We start from the raw sequence: 24,073 nt of genomic DNA, 5'->3' as shown, positions 1-24,073 counted from the left end.
GCAAAGTCCCACCATCTTGGCCGTCAACCTGATTGATTGATTGATTGTGTCATCCTTGTTTCCGCCCAGCGTCCCCATCTCAGGCCCGTCATCCTCTCTCCCCGGCTGGAAACAAATATTCACCTTTTTTTTTCTGCCATTCTGCTTGTGCGTCCAAACACCCTCCCTAGACTGCTGGCCCCGTCAGCTGCGACACGCCGCTCGAGCTCCGCCAAAGCTCGCCAGACTCCAGCCATTGGCTCGCCGCCGCCAGCCATTCTCGCAGCCTCTGCGTCGTCGCACTCGCTCGCCAGGGCTCATCCAGCAAGACAAGACGTTGGGCATCGCGCGCCCATCCGATCCTCCCGCAGCCTCTCGACGGCCTGCACCGCTCCTGTATCCGCGAGCCAACCACAATGATCTGGGCCTAAGACCCGTGCCCACTCGCCATCGGACCCTGTATTCGTACACACACCTCGCAGTACCTCCAGAGGCCTGCCCCGTTGGCATGCATGCTCATGCTCTGCGAACACCCCACGACGACTCTCGCTATCCACCACAGCCATGAACAGGCCACCGGCCGCTGCTACTGACGGTGGTGAAGGCGCCACACAGCCTGCCGGCCCCGACATGGCGAATCATCAGCCCACACCTGGTGCGCCTGCGTCCGGTACGACGTCCAGCGCCAGTGCCACCGCGGGCCAGACGTCGAGACAATCATCCGCCAGCAACTCCGTCACTTATTCACCCATGGGCTCCCGAGACCCCTCTCCGACCCGTCATCCCCGGAGAGCAACTTCGTCGTCGGGCAGGATCAACCGTTCCAGCTCACGGAACAGCAGCCAGCTGGATCAGAGCCCGTCTCGCCAGCTCAAGTCGTCTCTTGGCGGTCCTGCCTCCGGCATCCGAAGCCTCTCCGCGACCACCACGCCGGTCCTCGTGCCCGTCACCGCCAACCAAGACTCCCAGCCCGTCCAGGCACCAGAGCCGCAGAAGCCTGCACAGCTGTCCGAGTTGAGAGACAGCACGAAATGGCCCGTGTCGCCGCGTGTACGCTCCCCTCCGCTGCAACTGCTTAGAAACGGCAGCACTACGCCTCGCTCGAGCGAGCAGGACCCTCCTCCTCCTCTTATCAGCGTCCAGCACCCCAGTCCGTCTGCCCAGCCGGCAGATTCATACCAGTACTTAACCGCCAGCGAGAGCGAAGCCGAGGATTTGCAGATGGCTTCCGGCCTCCGAACACCGGCCCGCGGGCCTCTGGAAACTGTTCAAGAGGTTAGCCAGCCCAACTCGCCAGCCCGCCGTCGCCAGCAGCAGGATTCGTCCCTTCTGGAGCACGTAAGGGAAAAATTCTCATACGACAATCAGTCAGATATTGATGGCGGTCGAACGCTGCGAGCCAGGCCCATGATTCCCAGCCACGAGAATGGCGGTGATAGCACCGGTGCCAGGAGGACAACCTCGGTTCCTCCGCCCCTCCTTTCGAGACAATCGAGTACGATAATGCTATCCAAGCAAGCAAAAGCCCGGCCTGAAGGATCTACGCAGACCATGACGGTTGAAACTGAGACCGTATCCAGCATTCCCCAGGTGGCACTCGCAGTAGGCCCAAAAACAGACGGCATGAACGGCACTCTGAGAACGAAACAAAGCACGGAGACTATTAAGCCTAAAAAAGAAAAGAAGAGATCTCGCAAACAACCGGTCACCAGCGGAAATGGTGAGTTTTTCCCTCTAGCTTGCTTTTTACTCGTATGATGGATAGCTGTGCTAAAACTTCTTTCAATGCTAGGATCATCCAAAGCGGATATCTTTGAAGCCAAGATCGCCAACGCTGTTGATGAAGCTAACACCTCTGATTCAGAAGAGACGTTTGTGTATGATTCCAACCCCCCAGATGTGGGAGATAGGGCTACCCGCCGCTTCCACTCTCGCACTCCCAGTGCAACATCTATAGTTAGCCAGGGAGATCGCCCCAATTTGCGATCCATATATGGTATCATGGACAACCATGTTCCTGCGCCTAAGAAGAGCATGAAATTCTCCAATACTTACGGCAATGGTGCCATCGATGGCGGCGTGTTGACTGGCGACGAAGACGGCAGAGGAACGGGCCGCAGCGCCGGTGGCTCCGGTCGTGGCACTGTTCGGCAGCATCACCACATAGGACGCTGGGGTCGACAGCCCGGCAACGGCCATGCCTCACTCTTTGACAACGAATCGCCTTTTCAGAATAACCCAAGGCCCAAGATAGCCAACTCGCGTCATTCTTCTGGGCCGCCCAGCCCAAGGAACCACCCCTCCATGCGAGGACCGCTGAGCTCTAAACGCTCAGCAATACACATGTCTTCGAGTTATGATATGGATGACACCACTGGTGCAGATGATGAACGCACGCCTCTGATCGACAACGACCGCAGAGGGGGACGATTTAGGCGTGGTCCGCACAACCTCCGGCAGGCGGAGGCGCAGACATACACTAGGAGGTCTACGTATCTGAACCGATTTGCCGCTTGCTTGGTTCTAACAATGATGTTCCTCCTGGTCATTACTGGTGCCATTGGCTTCATGTTTGCGACTTCCCAGCCTCTGAGCGACATTGAAATTGTTTCCATCCACAATGTCGTCACTAGTGAACAGGTTCTCATGTTTGACGTCACTGTCAAGGCGCACAACCCCAATGTCGTGGTTGTCACAATCGATCATGCAAACCTGGAGATTTTTGCCAAATCGGAGTATGGAGGCGCCGACTCAGATTGGTGGGAAAGTCCGGATGGACCACAAGACAACTTGGTGCGTCCATACGACGACCCCCCGAACGATCCCACTACTCCCGGAGGAGAGGACGAGACGAAGCCAAACATCTTGCTTGGACGCATCTCCGAATTCGACAGCCCCTTGACATTTGAGGGCTCGTTGTTCCACCAAGGCCTGTCTTCATCGACTGGCGAGATGCAGCTACCGTACCCCGGCAATGCTACTGCCGGCGGTTCCAAGCGCTGGGAGCGAATCTATCAAAACGAATTTGATCTTATTGTAAAGGGAGTTGTCAAGTACAGCCTTCCCCTGAGCGCACATATCCGAAGCGCCACGGTTTCCGGACGAACGACGGTCAAACCCAACTCGGCGAATAATCCTCCTGCGAAACCCAATGTTACGGCAGTAAATTTCGAAGCATAAGACGGCACAGATTCATACTCTTCTCTTTTCTTTCAATACCTGCTACGTCGCCATTACCCTTATCTTTCCATTTCCTCTATTTTCGTACCCCCCTTCTACTTTCTACAGCTTTTCTCTTTTGGCTTGTGTACATTCAGCGCGCATAGCGAGGTTTTCTTTTTCATTTTCCAATTTTTTTTTTTTGCCCCTTCTCTTATGGAGCAGAGGCGTTGGATCAAATCTTTTCCAACTACAGCATGGCTTGTTCGGTTACTGGTAAAGACAAAGTTGGCCCTGCCAATAGGTGTTTTTTTTTTTTTATCTTTGTATGTGTGTATGTGTCCAGACGCGAAAAAGAAGTTGGGCGAAGAAACGAATATTTCACCCCCTTTTTTTCTTTTTACGTGCTTTCGTTCTTCTTTTTCTTACTCTCTCACTCTTTCTTTTTCATTGGTTTTTTTGAAGGGCTTACTTGTGGTAATGAGATCTCCCTGGCTTGAGAAGCATTCCACACTCTCTTTTAAAAACACAGAAATGTACAAGAATGAAAAGCAAAAAAACAGGGAGCACGAAAGGCATTTTCTCTTTTTATACCTTTGGATGGAGTTTATTTTATACGCGATATAGATGAGAAAAAGTGGCAACTACCTTTTTTTGTAATTATAAGGACATTATTTCTTTATGACAAGTAGGTCGAGGTCTCATTCAACAGGAGAGTAGTTATTTTACCCATCTCGTCTTGATTTTTTTACTCTGAGAAGCAACGAGGAGGCTATGGGAAAGAAGCATTTTTAAGGGATATATTTGCGTTAGAATTGAAAAAGGCCAGTTGATTATGTAGAGGAAAGATAGTTTACAGCATAAGAAACAAGATAAATACAATGAAAGTAAAATGATTCAATGATGCTTTTTGCATGGCTGTGTCTCGTGTTCTTGAACTGTATTGGTATTTTCTTTTCTAACTCAGGAACTATGTAAGGCTGCAGGCGTGCAACAAAAATATGATGCTTCTTCGATGCCTATTGCATGATGGATGTAAAGAACTCCTGTAACGCCCACCCCTCCGGCTTTTATTGCGAACCATGACAGAAACATTAGGGAAAAAAAATATTGTCTTCGACAAAGAAATAATCCTTCATAAATTCATATCCCTCCTAGATTTACCACGTTGGTAACCTCAGTCAACAAATAGAAGTATAAAGTAAAAGACACAGTTTATGAAAAGTGGATGCCCTCCTCATTAAAGGCAAAGAGCAGACGCAAAAAGTCGTTTTCGTCGCACTTGCCGGATCGCTTATCTGCGAGCTCGGTCACGTCTTCGAGGACTTTGCGGATTTTCTCGCGCACGAGCTCTGCGACCTTTGTCTTCTTGCGCTTGCTCTTTGTCTTGGGGACGTTTGCGCTGGCGGTCTTGAGGTCTTGGAAGAAGCTGGGGGTATCGTCGCCGAGGTCATCGACATCCATGCCGGCATCTTCGCCGTCGTTGGCAGCGGCGCCACCGTCGTCCATTTCCATGTCATCCTCCTCCTCCTCTGCGCCCTCGACGACGCTCTCGTCGATGGGCACGCCGTTCATGGCGCACCAGGTGCGGTAGTTGCGCTCGACCATGGCGAGGACCTCCTTGGTGCCCAGCCAGCTCGCGCGGAGCGTCTTGTTCTTGCGGACAAAGCACACGCGCAAGAGGCCGTCCCACTCGTCCCAGCTGACGTTGGGCCGGTCCTTGCCCAGCTTGGGCTCGATGCGCACGACGGAGGACTCGACCTGTGGCGGGGGCCGGAAGTTGTTCTTGCCGACCTTCATGATGTGGGTGATTTTGGCCCAGAACTGAGCGTTGACGGACAGGCGGCAGTAGAGGGCGTCGCCGGGGCGAGCGGTAAGGCGGAGGGCGAATTCACGCTGGAACATGAGAACGGAGCATCGAGGAGGGTTGGGTAGAGAGAGGAGCTTGAAGACGAGGGGACTTGAAATCTGTTCGACAAAGATTAGTCAGATGTAGTAAGGATGGAAACCGATGATTGAACATACCTGATAAGGGGTATTTGAAATGCAAACGTCAAACGCTGGTAGCTCAGTCTTGATCACGTCTCCCAGCAAAACCTCCAGCTTTCGCTGCTCCGGCTTTCCCTGCACACGCTTGGTGACTTCGGCCGCCATTCGAGGATCCAGCTCGACGCAGATGCATTTCTTTGCCTTTTCCAGGATGCGGACCGTCAAGTTACCGGTACCGGGACCGACTTCGAGGACGGTGTCTGTGGGCTTGAGAAAGGCCTTGTCGACAATGGCGTCTGAGACACCGGGGTTCTTGAGAATGTGCTGGCCAAAGTTTGTGTTGAATTTGAAGACATTGTTGGTTTTTGAGTTTTTCTCGCTGGGCTTCTCGTACGGGCCGCTGGCAGCGTTGTTGCGCTTTGATCTGTCGGCTTTGGCCATTGTGTAATAAAAACCACCGGTTGGCGCAATTTGGGTATATCTGCAGGCGTTGCGATATCGTGGAGACGAGGGGCGATGGTGGTGGGAAACTTTTTTTTTGGTCTGGGTGGAATTATCGATAAGAGTTCTGGGGAGTGCCAGAATATTCAAGGCGCGTGCGAACATCCGGCTGAGATCCACTCTACAAGCTTATAAATTCACACCCGTTACGAGCTTCCTTTTCACACCTCAGGCTGGCTAAGTCTAAGTATTGCCTTTGACTCGCGACAAGGGCTTTTGCCTTGACCAACCTTCATCTTGAATTCGCACCATCCACTCAGGATCCGGCCGAAACGATGTCAACCCGACGCGACTTTCTGAGCCAGCCGGCTCCAGAAAACTACGTCGCTGGTCTGGGTCGAGGTGCCACCGGTTTCACAACCCGATCCGATCTTGGCCCTGCTCGTGACGGCCCTAGCGAAGACCAGATCAAAGAGGCGATTGCGAAGCGTGCTGCACAGCTTGGACTCGTGCCCGATGGCAAGAAGGGTAAGGATAAGGAGGAGGAGGAAGACGACGAACGATTCCAGGATCCCGATAATGAGGTTGGACTTTTCGCGGGCGGAGTCTACGACAAGGACGATGAGGAGGCAGACAAGATCTGGGAGTGGGTTGATGAGCGAATGGACCGACGGAGACGGCAGAGAGAGGCCCGTGAAAATGCTGAGCGAGATGAATACGAACGGAACAACCCCAAGATTCAGCAACAGTTTTCAGATCTGAAGCGCGCTCTTGCTTCGGTCTCGGACGACGACTGGGCGAATTTGCCAGAAGTGGGAGATTTGACTGGCAAGAACCGGCGGAGCAAGCAGGCTCTGCGGCAGCGGTTCTATGCGGTACCAGACAGCGTGCTTGCGGCAGCAGGGTCCTCGGGCGAGATGGGCACAACGGTTATGGATGACGGCGCAGCGTCGTCAAATTCAACGGATGCATCCGACGGCACCATGACCAACTTTGCCAAGATTGGTGCTGCCCGTGACAGAGTATTGAAGTCAAGGCTGGAACAGGCCTCGCAAAGCGCTGGTGGCGACTCGGTCGTTGGAACTTCAAGTAGCATCGATGCGCAGGGATACATTACGAGCTTGAACAAGATGCAGATGAACGAATCTCAGGCGCAAGTCGGCGACATCAACCGAGTGCGAGAGCTGCTTCAATCTGTAGTGAAGACGAACCCGAATAATGCTCTGGGCTGGATTGCGGCTGCCCGATTGGAGGAGTTGGCGGGCAAGATTGTGGCTGCGCGGAAAACAATTGATCAGGGATGTACCAGGTGTCCCAAGAGCGAGGACGCATGGCTGGAAAACATTCGACTTAATCATGACTCACCAAATACAAAGATTATTGCACGACGAGCTATAGAGGCGAACAACCGCTCGGTTAGACTCTGGGTGGAGGCGATGAGACTGGAGACTATACCAAGCAACAAGAAGCGAGTCATCAGACAGGCGCTGGACCATATCCCGGAGTCAGAGGCGCTTTGGAAAGAGGCGGTTAACTTGGAGGACGACCCTGAAGATGCGAAGCTCATGCTGGCAAAGGCTACAGAGCTCATTCCGCTTTCTGTCGACTTGTGGCTTGCGTTGGCACGACTCGAAACCCCTGAAAATGCACAAAAGGTTCTGAACAAAGCACGAAAGGCCGTACCAACTTCTCATGAGATTTGGATTGCGGCCGCTCGTTTGCAAGAACAGCTAGGCCAGGGACAGAAGATTCCCGTTCTCAAGCGAGCTGTCCAAGTTTTGGCTAAAGAATCAGCCATGCCAAAACGTGAAGAGTGGATTGGAGAGGCGGAGAAGTGTGAGGAAGAAGGCGCTATCATCACCTGCCAGAACATTATCCAGGAAACTCTGGGCTGGGGCTTGGATGAGGACGATGACCGCAAGGACACATGGGCGGAGGATGCAAAGGCAAGCATCAACAGAGGCAAATACGAGACGGCGAGGGCCATCTACGCCTACGCTCTGCGCGTCTTTGTCAATAGCCGGACGATGTGGATGGCTGCCGCAGACCTTGAGCGGAATCACGGAACACGCGAGTCTCTGTGGCAGGTCTTGGAGAAGGCGGTCGAAGCCTGTCCCAAGAGCGAGGATCTGTGGATGATGCTGGCCAAGGAGAAGTGGCAGTCGGGAGATGTGGACAATGCGAGATTGGTGCTCAAGCGAGCATTTAACCAGAATGCCAACAACGAAGACATCTGGCTGGCTGCCGTGAAGCTAGAATCTGAGAATGGCAACGAGGACCAGGCTCGGAAACTGCTGGCGATTGCAAGAGAACAGGCCCCTACTGATCGTGTCTGGATGAAGAGCGTCGTCTTTGAGCGTGTCTTGGGCAATGTTGAGACTGCGCTGGACTTGGTTCTACAGGCATTGCAATTCTTCCCCACTGCAGCCAAACTATGGATGCTAAAGGGCCAAATATACGAAGACCTTGGCAAGACGGACCAGGCTCGAGAGACATTCGCCACAGGAGTCAAGGCCGTTCCCAGATCTGTGCCTCTGTGGCTGCTTTACTCTCGGCTGGAAGAAAAGGCCGGTCTTACTGTCAAGGCCCGTTCAGTGCTTGACCGAGCGCGTCTGGCTGTACCCAAGAATGGAGAGCTCTGGTGCGAGTCCGTTCGCCTCGAGCGTCGTGCCGGCAATCTCCCTCAAGCCAAGTCGCTCATGGCCAAGGCGCTCCAAGAAGTCCCCAAGTGCGGCATCCTTTGGGTCGAGCAAATCTGGAACCTGGAGCCTCGCACGCAGCGAAAGCCCCGCAGTCTCGAGGCCATCAAGAAGGTGGACAACGACCCAATCCTCTTTGTGGCCGTCGCGCGCATCTTCTGGGGCGACCGCAAGCTGGAGAAGGCGCAGAGCTGGTTCGAGAAGGCGCTCGTGCTGGATGCGGACCAGGGCGACAGCTGGGCGTGGTACTATCGGTTCTTGGTGCAGCACGGCACGGAGGAGAAGAGGGCGGATATGGTGACCAAGTGTGTGCTCAATGAGCCGAGGCATGGCGAGGTGTGGCAGGCTGTGGCGAAGGATCCGAAGAATGCGAAGAAGAGCGTGGAGGAGATTTTGAAGCTTGTTGCGGCGGAACTAGAGCAGTGATGATGCGAGCGGATGCTTGCGCGCGGATTGGGCGTATAATACTGAATTTAGAAATGGCAAAGGAGTTTGAAGACGGAGGTTAAGAGTCATAAATTGGTCAATGTCACTTTCTTTAACGGTGTATGGGTGGTTTGGAATATTTTCGATTGTACATTTGTTTTTATTTATCGAAGAGAGTATAATAGACTCTGTCAATGAACTCAAGACTTTAAATCATATCTCTTCTCATAATGATATACTGGTATTAGGTTTTGAATAAACACGACGCAGTCTTGCTCATGTCCCCTCCATCCTCCATCGACTGCTGTAGCTTCAATGCTTTTCTTCCGAGCTCCCCTTCACACACAATCTGAAAATTACTAGTTACAATTGGGAAAGGGGGTTTCTTATTTGCTGCTTCCTCCAAACCAGCCGGAGACGCCGCTCTTGGCCTTTGCGGCACCGTCCTCGACCTTGCGGTCAAACTTGTCAATGGCTTTCAGGGTTTCGCTCTTGGCGTCCTTGGCGTAGGATTCTGCGTTGCTCTTGAGCTTGCCGGCTTCTCGGTCGGCCTCGGCCCACTAAGGACGAATGGTCAGCCTATTTGTTCAAATTTGGTAGGTTTGACTTTTTCAATAAGAGGGAACGTACAGCCTTGTCGAGCTTGGCGCCAGCTTCCTCGCCGTATTTCTTGAACTCCTTTTCGGCATTGGGGGAGTTGCCGGGGAGCTTGCCCTTGATCTTGGCAGCTACTCTGTCGGCGTCGCCTGAGGAAGATGAGTGTTAGTAAATTGGTTGAATATGTATAATTGATATAAAAGAGCTTGAGGTAGCCATACTCTCAAACTTGGCCTCTGCTGCTTTGGCGTTGCCGCCCGCGCTGTAGAGATAGTAGCCGATACCACCGGCGGCACCGAGGCCGAGAACGAGGGGCATTCGTGATCGAGACATGATGATTGGATTTGTATGGATGTGATGTGTATATGCGTTTTCTGATGCGCTGTGTTACGATGCGCGAGGGAGAGGAATTGGCGATGGTGTTGTTTGGTGGCGAATGTGCGAAGATTTGGGAGTGTTTGTTTTACTCTCGATTGTAAAAAAAAGAAATGGAAAGCTGTTTAAGGCTTGGAGAATGGATGGGTGACGAGAGGAATGAATTAATTGGAGGAAAAGCTGTGTCTAGCTGGAAAACGTTCTGGCACCAGATTTGCGGTAACAAGCCGTGCTTTATTATTTAAGTCGTGCTCGAACTATCTACTTCATTATGACGCATTCAATTTTTGGTACCTTGGACTTGGTGTACTGAGGCGGCCTGCTAAAAGAACTTCGTGATGGTGATGCAAATATGGTGAGAATACATGACGTAGTGCGGTCGTGAGAGGCGGGGCAGCTTGTAGCGAGCACAGTACCCCAGATTTTTACAGTGAATTTAGCGTTATGAATGGCAGAGCCTTGGTTAATCCTGCACCTTGGTTAATCCTGCACGTGTATAAATGGCTATATGAGTTTTACGGCGTGAAAATAAAAATCTGTATGTGATGAAACATGATGAAGCCCGTGGAACAAGCGTTCTAGAGAGTGACAGGGGCTCTATCTTAACACAACAATGCAGCATTAATGGGACGAATCTGCGATCTGCGGGAGAAAAAAAAAGAAGAGTCCCATGCATGCAGGATGATCGATCGCTAGGAAGAAAATCGACTCCACTGAAGAAAATCGCTGAAGCAACATGGCTCTTATGGTGCCTGTTGCTGTGATTTAGCGGCTTTAGCGTGCGGCCTGGAGCCTGCTAGGAGCTCTTGGTGCTGCCATTACATCATACACAGCTACCCGTCCTTTTAGCTTGCAAGGTACCGAGTTAACGATGCCTTCATCGGCGAGCGCTGAGATAAGAACGATCTCCAGTACCTGTACAACACAAGATACCGAGTCAAATACTGTGCATATAATTTTAGACTTGATAGCACCATGTGACAGCCACGTTTAGAACTCATGTAAGAGTGAGCTCCAGTCGCATGTAGGGCACGTCGGCGCATCGACTCTCCCCACTAGCGGGTCATTTGGCCTTGCAAGTCGCGCTATCGCCTGGCCGGAAGCAGTAAAACAAGCTTGGAGCTCCGCCTGCTTCATCCTTCTTTTTGCTCTCTACTCCTTTTACACGGGCCAACTTGCTGCTTCTTGTGCGCGTGTAGCGTTCCTGGCTCTTTCACGTTGAGACTTTCCTCTTCTCTGAATTCTTTTTGTTAATTTGCTATAAGCCTTTTAATGATACATGCTATAGCGAAAGCCTCTCGTCTGGTACATCGAAGCTGCTATAATCGATGACGTGGGTTCGAAGATAAGATACTTGCTCGAATCTCTGTATAAATCTCCAATCCTAGCGGTAGTGCCATACACACTCCTTATCCTGCGACTATAATCGACTCGGAATCAACATCCTCATGATCTGTTGACAACTATAATCAACATGCACGGCTCACGCCGCGTTGGGACTTTACAGCCGGGGGATTACGATCACGAGATTACAATTCTGGACGATGAGGACGGAAGCGGGTCGCAGCGAGCTGTAAGCTCTGAAGGCAGAGAGCTCGCCGCCACAGATACAATTTCACGCGTACAATCTGAACAGGAGGCAGAGACAGAAGACGAGGAACGGCCATCGCATAGCGGCGAGAGACAAGGCCAAGACGAAGGGCATCTGCAACCAAGCAGTGCGCTGAAAGGGAAAAATGCTGAGGCTCATATTTATCAGCTCGCTACTGCAGAGACGACCAACTCCTTGCGTCCTTCGGTTTCTGGCGAGGGGCGCTCAATCGACATTCGAGGTGGGTATTGTGCCTTTCATTTCCTTCTGATCCATGCTAAATTGTATTTTCTTCTGAAACAGTAGGTCCAAGTCTCGACACCGTTTCGGAACGCACTTCACGATGGGATACCCGTTCACGGCCAAGATCAAGAGACAAGCGGGAGACAGCCATAGATATTCTATATGAGAATGAAAGAGGAGGATTCTTTTGCGGCGTTGGATTGTTTTCTAGCGCAGCTCTCGGCGGGCTTGATCCCACACCTTGGAGTGAGTAATACCTGCGAAACGTGATATTGTCCACAGGTCTTCGACTAACCAAGTATTTTGCAGCCAATGCTTACCACAACCCATCTCCTACCGATATTCATACTGCGCAAGTTCCCGATCCATCGTGGGAGTGGGTATGGCCTGAATGGCGGATTAATGAGCAAGATGGCTTAGATGAGGGTGGCTGGGAATATTCCTTTGCCTTTCAGAAGGCATTCTCGTGGCACGGGCCAAGGTGGTGGAACTCGTTTGTTAGACGACGTGCGTGGATTCGGAAGAGGGCAAGAAAGCGACCTGAAGAAGCAGCTATCGGCTCAAATCCCCTTAACAATCTCGACTATTTCCATACTCACTCGCCGTCCGTTCTCAGCCCGCAAGTCAGCCGAGTCGGAAGCAGAGATCCAAGCAGGGCTCGAAGCCGAACTCCAAGCCGATATAGTATGACGCAGGCATCGTCTGCTGAGCCGGAGCAAGATCGACCGGATATCGAAGATATACATATGCTTCTTCATGTTCTCCGCTCGGCCAGAATTGACCGAGAGAGGCGGGAAGCTATCGAGAATTATATCGAACATGCAACAGATCTGTCAGAACTACAGCATGAGATGCATGAAATCATGTCTCTGTTCATATTCCAGCAATCGCGCAGACAGCTGCTTTCATACTTACTGCATAAACATGAAGAGGCAGCAAAAGCATGGGAGGAAGACCAAAGCCTGAAATTGAAGCTTCGCAAAGAGGCCCTTGACGCCGCCGTAAAGCATGCTGAAGAAGAGGTTTGCAAACTGGTTTACTGGAGCGATATGAAGCAGATGGCTGAGAGCGGAGAATTGCGAGACGCTGTTGACACTTGTGAGGGATTGGGCGACGATCCATGGCAAGGCTTAGACAAGAGCGCTCCTGAGCCCCCTAGGAATGGCAAGATGCCAAAACCCTAAGGCGTTCTTTGGAATCTACGTCCTTTTTGACTTGAGAGTAACTGGACAAGTTAATGCATATACCCCTTTGTGCTTGGAGGAGTTGGTCGAACATGATTTGAAAAATGGCGGGCCCTACAATCCATCTGGCCGTGGAACTGGCGCTACTTTGGGAACACTAAGGGGCGATTCGATTGTTGACTGTTTTTGGCATCTATCTATATGAGAGCACAGCATCTGGCGAATGGGTTTTGAGCTGGACTTTTAGGATTTGATAGTAGAGTTATGAGACCAGATCTCTGGCTATGAATAAAGAGCTCTTATTTTCGTTCAATGCGAGCATCAATCCAGTCTGTAAGAAACGCCGTGTAAGTAGTTGCACGTGACGATGCTAAAATGCTGCAGAGGCACCAGAAATCCCTTATCGGGGCTTATCGGCAGCGCATTTCCTATTGCGAACTCTGCCTCTTCACTGTCATATAAAGCAGCAACATGTGCACCTCATGACCAATGTTCCGAGGGATCAAGTCGATCTGGAGGACTCGGTCCCAGTTCATCGGCACGCCTGGATCTCGTCCGACTCTTGCGCTCTCATGGCGCACCGCAGCGTCTCTTAGGCCCGCACTGGCCCTGGACTCGACCTCGCGCTTTACATCTTCAGCCACTTCGACGAACAAGTCTGCGGTTGCGGAAATACAAGATGCCTCGCCTGTAGAGGCTGAGACGACCTTAAATGGCACAGAATCTCCCCCTTCGAGGGCCACACGCCCAAACAATGCTCGAAACCGCATGTTCAGAGAGACTTTTCGAGAAAAGAGCGCGGCACAATCAAAAGATGTACAACGGAAGCTCGCTTCGCCGTATGTCCCCACGGTGAGGGGCTATCCGCTGGTGCATGCGGCGGAAGAGAGCAAAGTGCATGCGTTACAGGTGGCCAAGGTGCAGGTGGCGTTCGACCTAATATGGCGAGATTTTGGCCAGGAGATGCCGGACTGGTCGGAGACGTATAACTTGCTGAAGAGGATGATGACCAAGAGGAGTGAGCCGTTGAGCATGGCTGCGATGAGGATTGTTCTGCCCAAGTCGTGGGAACTGGAGCTGGACAACAAGAAGGTCGAGTTTGTGGATTCGACAACGGGATTGCTCGCGAAGCTTCGTGTTTCCTCGGATCATCAGAACCCGTCGGCGATTATTCTGCGTGGCAAGAGCTCAGTGTTGGCGAGCGCGGCGGAAGAATTGGTAGCCGCGTGCAAGGACGTGGAAGTATACAGGCTTGGAGAAGTTGCGGCATTTGGCTACGAGGTGAAGCGACTTTGGCCTGCCATCGAGGATGCCGCGGATGGTGGCACGTTTATCCCCGAAGATAAGCTCGACAATATCTGGGTGCATCAGGAGCATCAGACGCATTGGATCGATACGCCGTACGAGCAGACGCCCAAGCCGGAACAGTGGACGATTGAGAATCTCGAATCATACATCACGACGCTTGTTTGTGGCCGGCTGCGTCCGCATCTTGCGTTACGCTACTACGTAAAGCCTGAAAAGGACGGCAAGTTTGTCGACACGGACGGTATCAGAATTCGCATGATTATGGATGCCCTCACAAATCCCGAGGCGAAAGCCTGCATTACGCCGTCGATACTGAAGATGGCCATGTCATTCATGGCTCACAAAGGAGGCCATCGGGCGGATGCAGACCGACTGCTGGCTCTAGCAGAAGAATGGGGGATTCCCCTAGATACAGAAGTTTTCAACATCATGCTCGAAGGCTATGTCACTAAACGTGACGTCGGATTCTTCCATTGGCTGCTTCGAAAGATGGAGCAGCGATACTTTCACCCCAATGCGCGGACGTGGCTACTGTTCCTCGAGCTGGTCGAAAAAGAGACGGAAAGAAGACAGATTATCGTGGCCATGTATGACTTGGGCTTATTCAAGGATCCTGCTACGCGCAGGGGAATTGCGCGGATCATGGCCGCCCATGACGCCTACGTTGCCTTCAAGTCTGGGAAAAGGCTCCCCGTCTTTATGGCGGAACAGAAGTCGCGGTATGGCGATGACTGGTTCACGACTGATGCTATAAAGAGCATATTAACAGAGTTCTTCCGGTTCCACGAGCGGGACAATCGCCGCTATGACGAGTTCAAGAGCCTCATCGAAATGCAGTCTGAAGACGGCCGCAAGGTTGGCGTCGATACGATCAATCTAGTTCTAGACAAATGTCTGTTCTACAAGGACTGGGCCACGGCCATTTGGGCGCTTACCAAACTGAAGGAGTCTGGAAATGAGGCAGATGCAACGACGTATCAATACATTATCCGGCTGGCTATTAGGCTACAGCTGCCGCATTCCCTCGGCGTGGCTGTCTTTTACGGAGCGCTAGAGTATAAACTGCAGTATCTCACGAGAATCATTCTGCGCCGCCATCTCGCGAATCACGTCAAAGATACATTCTGGTTGCAGCACAAGCCCAAGATGCTCTCCAAGGAGATGGGCCGCCTCCTCCGAGACAACCCGACCAGGGGGATATCCAGGATGCTTTCCCGCGTGGAATGGGCCATCAACCAAGTCTGCGAGGGATACAAGCCCGCAAAACCGCTAGTGGAGATGCTCGACCTCGCTCAGCGGACAAAAGACAAGCCGCTGCTTCTGCGGCATAGACATCCCAGAGACTTCCAATACGACGGCGCTAATACTCCTAGTGATGATTTGGCGATTAAGATGGTGGGCAGCGAGGTGGAAGGCAAGAAAGCAATGTACGTGCATTTGAACTGGCATTTTGATCCAAGGACGATGGTAAAGGGCTGGAACGAAGAAAAGGCAAAGAAATCACAGCAATGGTTTGATGAACATAAAAGGGTACCGGATGGTTTAGAAAGGAGTTCTTGAGGAGGGGGAAAAAGGAAGCTTTTTATTTTATATCATTTTGACAAAGATCAATGAATCTGTGTAATTTATAGAGAACTCGGGGGGGGGATATTTTGGGTAGCATGGTATGTATGGCACAGATGAGCAGTACTTCAGGTACTGCTTTTTAACGGACATTTATGAATATCACAACTGTATACTAGCAGAATAAGCATATATAAAAATCTCATGTATATTATATTGAAAAAGTGGTGTGTGCTGAAAGTATCTCTGGGCCGTCTATCGCCTTATCCAGTCGTATTGTGCAACCCAAAGCGCCATCCTACCTCGGTATATTCCCACCCTTGACTATATTTGTAGCACCTTTGCTTTTCGTTCTTCTTTGATCACCTAACAAGCGAAGCCTAGAATAAGTTCACATCACCACAACTCAGGTCCTCTCCAAAAAGAAAAGAAAAAAAGATGAAAATCTATTCGAGAGAAACTGGGGCAGAAAGGTGATGTGTACATACCTAGGCAGCATGAGAAAAAACCAGTCATCCTAGGCATCCGAGTATCAAACCCATAAAGTCTCCCATATTTATAATGCGAGCAGTACCTCATTTCACCAATTGTTTCACAACATCACCCGAGCCTGAATAATATGAAAAGCGGACATCTGTGGACAAGGTTGGTTGGGTATCAGAAATGATAATAAATGGGTCTGGAGCAATGCGAGAAGAAAAGAAATTATAATAGAAACAAAAGGATCAAGCTCTGAGATGGCGGTTTTCCTGTTCCAAGACGTAGGACAGAGTGATAAAAAAAAAAGAAGATGCGCGTCAAGGGGGGGGGGAAACCGTGTGTATGCTGCAAGAGACCCAAATCTCCTTGATCCAAATATTATACCACCGGTACACCAAATATCAACAACGATATAAAGAACCGTATAAGAGGGCACACTCAGAATGTCTAACCGCCCCCTGATCCTCTGCCCTCTCCCTCGCGACGTTTGCTAATAGCCCTTTCCTGTCTTTCTTCCTAACTTACCTAGGTAAAGGTAACACATTCCTCCACGCCTTGGTTCGAGATCGAGATTACGCCTGGTTCGAGCGACAGCCAAAAAAGTAGAAGAAAATAATGACACATATTCATCGATAACACAAGGGCGGGGGGCTTCAAGGCGAGCTACCTGGGTAGGGCGAAAGGACCACCTAATCCTTCTTCTCCTCGGATGCCTTATCGTCTTGTTTCGTCTCCACCGGTGCAGATGCTGACTCGGGTGCTGGCTTGGACGCTGAATCTTCCTTAGCCTCGGATTCTTTAGGGTTCTTTGAAATCTGGCTGGGAAGATCCTTGTCCTCGTCAGCGTTGTCAAACATCTCGGTATCGTCAGCTCCGGTCAAGACCTCTGTGCCGTCGCCGAGGAAGATAATGCGACCACGGTTTCCGGCAAGGCTAAACTTGCCGCCGCTCTCCTGGTCAAGGTCATAGCCGCTGTCGCTGTCCTCGTAGTTGTGGTGGACTCCTGGGCCGCGGAACTCGGCTGATAGTCATATTGTGGTCAGTCTTCAAGGTTCCGCCTCTGGGCTTGTATATGGGAAGCTGGGGAATGGTTCGCTCGTACCATATTCCGGGGGGGCACAAGGGCCATCTCCATCAGCCACTCGCTTAGCGATCTCATCGTACCACTGCTCCTTGGTCTTGCCGTGCAAGAAGCCAATGATGATCATGGTCATGTTGTCGCAGCCAACACCGCCGGTTTCTGAGTTTGATGCCAGGCAGTTGTCCATCATATTCTCGCAAATCTTGTCAAGGTCTTGTCTGGCAGCAATGCCTCGTCGCACAAATTCAACGACAGCCTGGGAAGACTGGCAATCCCAAATACCTAGCAAAAAAGGTATGTAAGCCTGGCGTTTCCTCAAACCTATAGCCAACTCTTTTTGGTATCATTCCAACTCACCATCACAAGCAATCACCAAGAATTCATCCTCCTCTGTAAGATCGTGCTCCTCGACATCGGGGAAAGCAGTAACGATTTGGTTCTCGGGGGAGAGCTCGGCGCTCTTCTTGAATTCGAAATCGCCAATGGCACGCGACAGTGCTAGGTTACCGTTGACACGGCCAAAGTCGACAAAGCCGCCAGCTGCTGTGATTCGGTTCTTCTCCGCTGTAAATCGCAAGGAATTGGCAATCAGTATTCCAAATCTTCAAATACTGATTGAACGGGTGTACAAACTTTCAAGCTGAGGCTTGTGGTCGTTGGATAGGGGCTTTGCTCGACCCTTGATGCCCAGCACACTTCGAGAGTCACCGGCGTTTGCCTGTGGAAAGTTTTCAGTAAATTTGAGTACGATTCCACTTGTATTGGCAAGGTAAACGTACGACATAAATCTTGTTTCCGGCAATCAAAGAAACACAAGCGGTGCAGCCAGAAACTTCTTCTTCGTACTTGGGGTCTGTGAATAATGTCGCACAAGGCGAGTTAGCACGAGCTGATTCTTCTTTCGTGAAGGGTTATAATTGTAGACATATGCACTAGAGATGCGGAAGATATGGGCGTGGTCCATATTTATCCTTCCTCTCTCCTGCTTCTTCTTCGTGCCTATGCTCTGCGCACAGCCTGGCAAATACATATAAAATGGGGATCATCATATTCGTACCGTTGAGAATGGCCCGATCCGTGGCGAGGAAGCCGTCTTTGAGACCCTGAGCATAGTTGCCGGCCTTGAAAGAATCTTGTTTGAATACAATGTTGTGGATATTTTCGCCTGCGAACAATGCGACTTTGTCTCCTCCGTGTCCATCATAGACGCCGAAAAAGGCCAACCTGTCGGGGTGCGTCTTGGTGTCGTTATCGGGTGCGGGGAGGTTCAGCTCAGCCGTGTGGGCATCTTCCATGCTAATGCGCCAGCCTTGCATGGCCGAGACACCGAAGAGGAGTCGGTCATCCTCGCCTTTTTCGGAAGTCTAAATGGCGGAGAGAAGAGTGGTTAGCAACTGTGAGGGCAGCTTGAAAAAGAGTCCCGAGATGGCAAGTAGAGGCAGCAACGCAAGGCAAAGAGGAGAGAGAGAGATAAGCAGCCATGCGCGGCGGGGTTGTGCATGCGCTCGACGGCCGGTTTTCTGCTCTCCGATGCCCAATGGCGGGATACACGAGGCAGGGGAAGAGGCAGAGCAGAAGCGATACGAGGTGGCACAAGACCACGCACGTATGGATTTCTATAGCCCGTGGAAGCTATCGAGTCGCGGGGCCTCCAGCCGCGGCTGAGGCATATGAAGCGAGCATCACGGTGCGCTCAAGGCATGAACGGGACGGACAGCGGGCACTTCACAGACGAGGCGCCCAACGCAACGCAACGCAACACACCTTTTCGACGACGGGCTCCGAGAGGGTCTGACCCATGGCTGCGGAGAGGAGTTCTGGCTCACGAGGGCCAGCGACGGATTATATCGATATAGGCGAGAAACGAGTTGAGGGGTGCGGGCGATCGTCGACGGTGCTTTGCGTGCGGCACGAAACAAGGTGAGAGACGAAGAAAGAAAAAGGCTGCGGGCTCTAGGAGTCCGTGAAGCAAGGCTGGATACCTCGCAAAGTGCCTTTGTTTGGCTTTAGATTCCAGGAAGTGGAAAGGGCGTGTCAAGGAAAAAAAACTAGAGGTCAGGTGGATGGAGATTTGTTTGTGTGTGGTGGTTTTGCCAGCGACGCAAAAGTCGGATTCGCAGGAAGCGGGGTACCAGAATACCTACATCAGCCAAATCGAACGCCACACTTTTTTTTTTCGTTCACATCACCGCTGCACTGCAAACGGGCTCCCCGGGCGCTATGCTACAGGCTGCCTGATAGCGCTAGAGCTCATCAATCCCGCCTAGCAGGCTCTGCTCAAGTTTCCAGTCTCTTCCATTCTTTGTTTCTTGGGTAGCAGATAGGCAGATACAGGCAGGCAGCCAGATGTGGCGAAGCAAGCTACTGCAAGCTTGCCTAGCGAGAAAAGCCCGCCCATCTGTGCGTTTTCTCCAAGAGGCAAAGGGCTTTAATTTCCTTTGCGTCCCCATGTTCTTTAGCACGATGCGGAGCAGTTCTATTTTATGTTTAGTTTAGTGCTTGTGCCCCGTAGCGGAGATTTGATATTTGTTTGCTCTTCTTTAATGATCTCTGATAACGAAGGCGAGGCTTAAAATAGAAGCAGGCCTGTATGTAGGTATGGCCATTAGAAAGCAGCGTGGCATTGAGATGCTTCACTGCAACCAGCCCCTCCATCCATCTTCTGCGGACGGAGGGGTGCTGTGGCTGGAGAAAAGGGCGATCCAATGCTAGATGCGCATGTACCTTGCACCCGCGATTACTAGGGCCAGGTACTCGGCACTTAACTGCGGTACCTTGCCTGTTATGCCGCGCGGCAATCTCTGTGATAAAATCGATGATGCGCATCGGCGACTCAATTGGCCAACGGGCTCTTTTTACCCTAAAGTCCAACGCGAAAAGCAAAAACAGGAACCGCAATGAAAATACACACACAACGAAGAATACGAACACTCGGATTTCTAACGAGCCCTTTCGTTTTACATGTGTGTGTGGAAGGAAGTAGTGGAAGAAACATCATTGTAGAGGTGTAGTTATGATTGGAAGATGGTCTACTTTTATGGTTGTCCATCTTTACACAATGCCATGGTATCGAACAGGAAAAGGTTACATAGCGTAAACAAAAGGGAAACAACCACAGCTACTCCATGAGATGAGGAAAAGAAAACGTCATATCAACATAAAGCACTTGTACAATCCAGCCCCCGTTTCATTTGTTATATAAACATTTTGAAGCTCCTCTCCGACACTTTAGCAGCCGAATCCTCTCTCCTCCAATCCGTCACAGCCTTCGCCTTCGCCGCCGCCGCTTCTCTCTCCCCAAACACAGACGACTTGCCCCCTTCGCTCGTCAGTGATATCGCACTCATCGACCGCATGGGCCGTATCACAGTGCTCTTCCTCTCGTCCTCACCCCATTTGCTCGGCGATATGAGCTCCAAGCTCCGTCGCTCTTCCAGCTGTGACACGTTATTGTTCTTCGATGCCGATCTGGACGGGAGAAAGGGCGTCTCGTCCAGGAGCTCTAGGTATCCTACGCTGGGATCTTTTCGGCCGAGCGCGCGCCAGTTTTCGTTTGACCCGAATGATGGCTCTGTTCGAAAGCTCTTGGCTCTGTTTGATATGGAGGTCTTGTTGGTCCAGGAAGAGCCGCGGCGGCTGAACCATTTGTGACTTGATATCCGTGCTTGGCTGGGCTGTTTTAACTCCGAGATGCGTTCGGCTGCTTCGCCATCTGCTTTTGCTTCTGCGACAGGCTCCTTTCCTTTCGCGGTAGCCTCAGTGACTGATTGTTTTGCCCGACTGACAAGGCTGGGGTCGAATGGTTCTTGAAGGTCTTGAACGGTCGAAAGGACTGACGGCAATGCGGCAGAGCTGGATGTTATATCTGAAAACATCGCTGAGATGGTTCGCTCATTCGAAACGTTGTTAGCCGCAACGGGCATGGGTTGTATGTTGGCCAAATTCTCCAAGGATGGCAGCGTGAGATCTAGTCCGCTCCTGAATGCACTCTCTCCAGCCTCTGTGAGGAAACTTGATGTAGGCAAATACAACTGAGCGGCTTCCGGCAAGGTGATGTCTGAGTGGCAGCTATTTCTCGCCTTATGGCTTCGTCCGCTCACTGTGGTTCTTTCTACGGTGAACCACGAGGCCTGATCTTCGTCATCTAGCGGACTGACGCTCCTAGCCGTGGCAGGTTGAGCTCCCGAAGCCATTGGGCCTGTAAGGGTTCGCCGTAGTATGGAACCACCTCGCAAAGTACCCGATCTTTTTGACATTGACGACATTTGTGATGCTACCCCTGCAAAGATACCGTTGCCTTTCTTGAACAGCTGTAGCTGCGCATTGGACGTTTTGGAGCTTTTGGAGCCAATAGTCTTCTCTACATGGTAGATTGTCTCCTCATCTGACTCGTTATTGCGCATTGTAAAGGAACGTATCGGGTCTGATATCTTGGGCCGATGCCTTGCGGACGAGATGTAAGTTCGACGATGCCGCCTTCTGCGCATGACGCATACAATGAGCATTATGGTAAAGGTCAGAAACAGAACTGGCAGAATAGTAGCCAGGAGAATATCGGTGGTATTCATACGGCGCGAGGGGGCATCTTCAGAACTCATGCTGGCCGGCCTCGTGGAATTTGATGTATGAGAGGTAGGGGACGACTTTGCTTCGTCTGGCGAGAGAAACGCAGCTTGCAATACCTCTGATTCGCTGAGACCAGTGCTTTTCGAGGTGGCTTTGATTGACATTTTGAACTTGCCTTTTGCCGTTTTCGGGGCGTTGCCTGATATTTCGAGGCCGTCAACATGTAGCCAGCCTGGTTCGGGGTCCAAGTCGACTTTTAAGTCTATGTCCTTAGGGTCGCGGAGATATGACGAGAGGTCAAGGCTGAACTCATCCCCAGGCTGAATTTCAATATCCCGCTGGAAGTTTGAGTGGAATAAGCCTGTACCTACATCCGCTCGGACGTGAATATTCAAAACATCCGCAAATGAATCACAAATGATGATTTTAAAATTGGCAGACTCATCGTTGCTTGCCGGTGTTCCCTCCAAGAGTAGTGTTGCTGGATCGAAAGACAACCAAGATGGCATATTCTCCGTCGACACATCAAGAGAGCTGGGGTTCGCATCCTTGTTGTCCAGCTGGATCCCATTCGCCAATCCATCAAAGCTAATCTTGGAGCCTCTCGTAGCATTAAGTTGAATGACGGGGTGATCCGTGGTGAGTTTGTGGCTGCCGACCACAATAGCAAACGAGAGCGCAGTTCCCGCGAAGCCGACGACATCAGAGGCGACGAGACTGAAATCGAACTTTTGAGGAGGCTGGATCAAAGACTCAAACGCTGGAGTCCTGCCGGAGAAGGTCAATGTCTGCTGATCGAAAGTGATCCATGCCGGTAAAGGGGTGCTATCATTCGTTGAAGCGTAGTAGGTGAAATTGTGTCCAGTTCCAAACGTATTCGGGTCAAAAGTATAGCGGAAATCTGTCGACGGATAGGACAAGAGCGAAGACGGGGCTGAAAATGCTCCGAGGCCGTCTATCTGCTGCGAAACAGGTATCTTTATTGAAGGCGGAGGATTGCGTGATATTACAACAGTAGCATTCATAGCGGTCGAGCCGATACCATCTGTCGCAATCAGATCAAACTGCTGGCCTATGACGTCTCCCGCAGGGATATCTTCATCTTTTGGCGTCCCATACAGACGTCGGCTGCCTTTCTCGATGGATAACCAACTAGGATGATGGCCCAGAGAGTAGGTGATGTTGGAGCTGGATGTGAAGGTATTCGGAGAGAAGGAGTACGAGAAGAGCCGGTCTATTCTGGCGACAGGAGGGAGTTGCGCGTTGAAAGGATATGAAGGCGCAGGCTCAGCACACGCGGTCTCTATGAGGCGAAGAGTAACGAGAACCGCAAAGAGCGACGCCATTATGGCACGATGTTGCGCCAGACAGCGCTGGATAGCTTCAAGAACGCAGCACAAAAGCCATGCGGTATGGGAGAGAGAGCTTTAGTTGAAGATACGGCCTTGGAGAATGAATATCAACAAGGTAAACACGAAGCAGATGAGAAGGAGAAAGTTTGAAACTGGAGACTGGAAACCCCAGCAAGAAGAAGTCATATTGAATTCGCCTGGCAGATGGCTGGGTACAGACTTGGATGCAAGCCCCCTTCATTCCACCACAGCCGGCTCACGAAGCCTTCATGGGCTCGGCCTACCAATAATGCCGAGGGAATCACGAGAACGCACAGCTGGTCCATTACGATGAGAGGTAGATTGTCTCAGAGACCAGCTCTCAGAGATCAGACGGAAGAAAAGTCCTCCAATAGACGGGATTGCACCGTCGACAGAAGTGTCAAGTAGGCTGGCCAGAGAGGCTGTGGCATTCCAGAGGCGGCGTTGAAGACTGAGACATGGGATGCCACTCTGAAGAATGGCCACAGACTAGTTAGCAACTGGAGAATGAGGGGTGATCGGCACTTGATCTGAGAAACGCGTAACGCGATATTGCTCCCTTGAGAATGCTGCAGGCACTCTAATAGATCAGAAGTGATCCTCGAGCATTCGAGCATAGATCCTTGGTAGTCTCCGAGCTGGTGGACGATTAGACCCACAGCCGGCAAGCTGTCAAGCTTTACTCAATGATCCCTGCCGCGCATCTATATGGGCATGGAGTAGTTCAATTAATTCATCGCTGCAGCGATCATCACCGCGGCAAAAGGTGGTCCACGATGATGTATTCAAAGTGCTTTGTAGGAGTAAACATCCATGGCCCTCTGCGGCAGGTCAAGTGCGGCAAGCCGGATCAATTGAGGGTCTTTCCCTCGGGATCACTATCGTGGCCAGGAAAATCATCACTCTAGGGCCATCACAGATAAGGTATCGCAAAAAAAAGAGGGACAGGCTGCTGCGGGGGATTTTGACAGTGCCATGTGCTCGTGACGCCCTGCAAGATCTTAAACTTTATCACAACA

The 24,073-nt window shown here is 51.3% G+C and overlaps 8 protein-coding genes across 8 annotated transcripts; 4 read left to right on the top strand and 4 right to left on the bottom strand.

The window, feature by feature from the left end:
- Window positions 1-543: 543 nt before the first annotated feature.
- On the top strand, window positions 544-3,159 carry TGAM01_v202779 (hypothetical protein; the record flags this gene model as incomplete). The annotated part of the gene is made up of 2 exons (XM_018802236.2): window positions 544-1,699; window positions 1,772-3,159. 2 exons carry the CDS (start codon window positions 544-546, stop codon window positions 3,157-3,159), a joined length of 2,544 nt encoding a protein of 847 aa, XP_018664592.2.
- Window positions 3,160-4,353: 1,194 nt separating this feature from the next.
- Window positions 4,354-5,568, bottom strand: TGAM01_v202778 (dimethyladenosine transferase; the record flags this gene model as incomplete). Its single annotated transcript, XM_018802235.1, has 2 exons — window positions 4,354-5,106; window positions 5,164-5,568. The coding sequence occupies 2 exons, from the start codon at window positions 5,566-5,568 to the stop codon at window positions 4,354-4,356; spliced, it is 1,158 nt and encodes a 385-aa protein (XP_018664591.1).
- Window positions 5,569-5,903: 335 nt separating this feature from the next.
- On the top strand, window positions 5,904-8,693 carry TGAM01_v202777 (hypothetical protein; the record flags this gene model as incomplete). Its single annotated transcript, XM_018802234.1, has 1 exon — window positions 5,904-8,693. The coding sequence occupies one exon, from the start codon at window positions 5,904-5,906 to the stop codon at window positions 8,691-8,693; it is 2,790 nt and encodes a 929-aa protein (XP_018664590.1).
- Window positions 8,694-9,079: 386 nt separating this feature from the next.
- On the bottom strand, window positions 9,080-9,623 carry TGAM01_v202776 (hypothetical protein; the record flags this gene model as incomplete). Its single annotated transcript, XM_018802233.1, has 3 exons — window positions 9,080-9,253; window positions 9,324-9,439; window positions 9,512-9,623. The coding sequence occupies 3 exons, from the start codon at window positions 9,621-9,623 to the stop codon at window positions 9,080-9,082; spliced, it is 402 nt and encodes a 133-aa protein (XP_018664589.1).
- A 1,516-nt stretch (window positions 9,624-11,139) lies between these two features.
- Window positions 11,140-12,683, top strand: TGAM01_v202775 (hypothetical protein; the record flags this gene model as incomplete). The annotated part of the gene is made up of 3 exons (XM_024549063.1): window positions 11,140-11,497; window positions 11,560-11,745; window positions 11,809-12,683. 3 exons carry the CDS (start codon window positions 11,140-11,142, stop codon window positions 12,681-12,683), a joined length of 1,419 nt encoding a protein of 472 aa, XP_024406178.1.
- Window positions 12,684-13,172: 489 nt separating this feature from the next.
- Window positions 13,173-15,551, top strand: TGAM01_v202774 (hypothetical protein; the record flags this gene model as incomplete). The annotated part of the gene is made up of 1 exon (XM_018802231.2): window positions 13,173-15,551. One exon carries the CDS (start codon window positions 13,173-13,175, stop codon window positions 15,549-15,551), a length of 2,379 nt encoding a protein of 792 aa, XP_018664587.1.
- A 1,172-nt stretch (window positions 15,552-16,723) lies between these two features.
- TGAM01_v202773 (protein phosphatase) lies at window positions 16,724-18,915 on the bottom strand (the record flags this gene model as incomplete). The annotated part of the gene is made up of 7 exons (XM_024549062.1): window positions 16,724-17,055; window positions 17,137-17,397; window positions 17,473-17,679; window positions 17,749-17,833; window positions 17,895-17,968; window positions 18,173-18,479; window positions 18,880-18,915. The coding sequence occupies 7 exons, from the start codon at window positions 18,913-18,915 to the stop codon at window positions 16,724-16,726; spliced, it is 1,302 nt and encodes a 433-aa protein (XP_024406177.1).
- A 1,394-nt stretch (window positions 18,916-20,309) lies between these two features.
- Window positions 20,310-23,027, bottom strand: TGAM01_v202772 (hypothetical protein; the record flags this gene model as incomplete). The annotated part of the gene is made up of 1 exon (XM_018802229.1): window positions 20,310-23,027. The coding sequence occupies one exon, from the start codon at window positions 23,025-23,027 to the stop codon at window positions 20,310-20,312; it is 2,718 nt and encodes a 905-aa protein (XP_018664585.1).
- Window positions 23,028-24,073: the final 1,046 nt, after the last annotated feature.

Source organism: Trichoderma gamsii (genome assembly GCF_001481775.2).
Source record: "Trichoderma gamsii strain T6085 chromosome Unknown Scaffold_7.2, whole genome shotgun sequence".
Taxonomy (NCBI): domain Eukaryota; kingdom Fungi; phylum Ascomycota; class Sordariomycetes; order Hypocreales; family Hypocreaceae; genus Trichoderma; species Trichoderma gamsii.
This window is presented reverse-complemented; position numbering and strand designations above follow the sequence as displayed.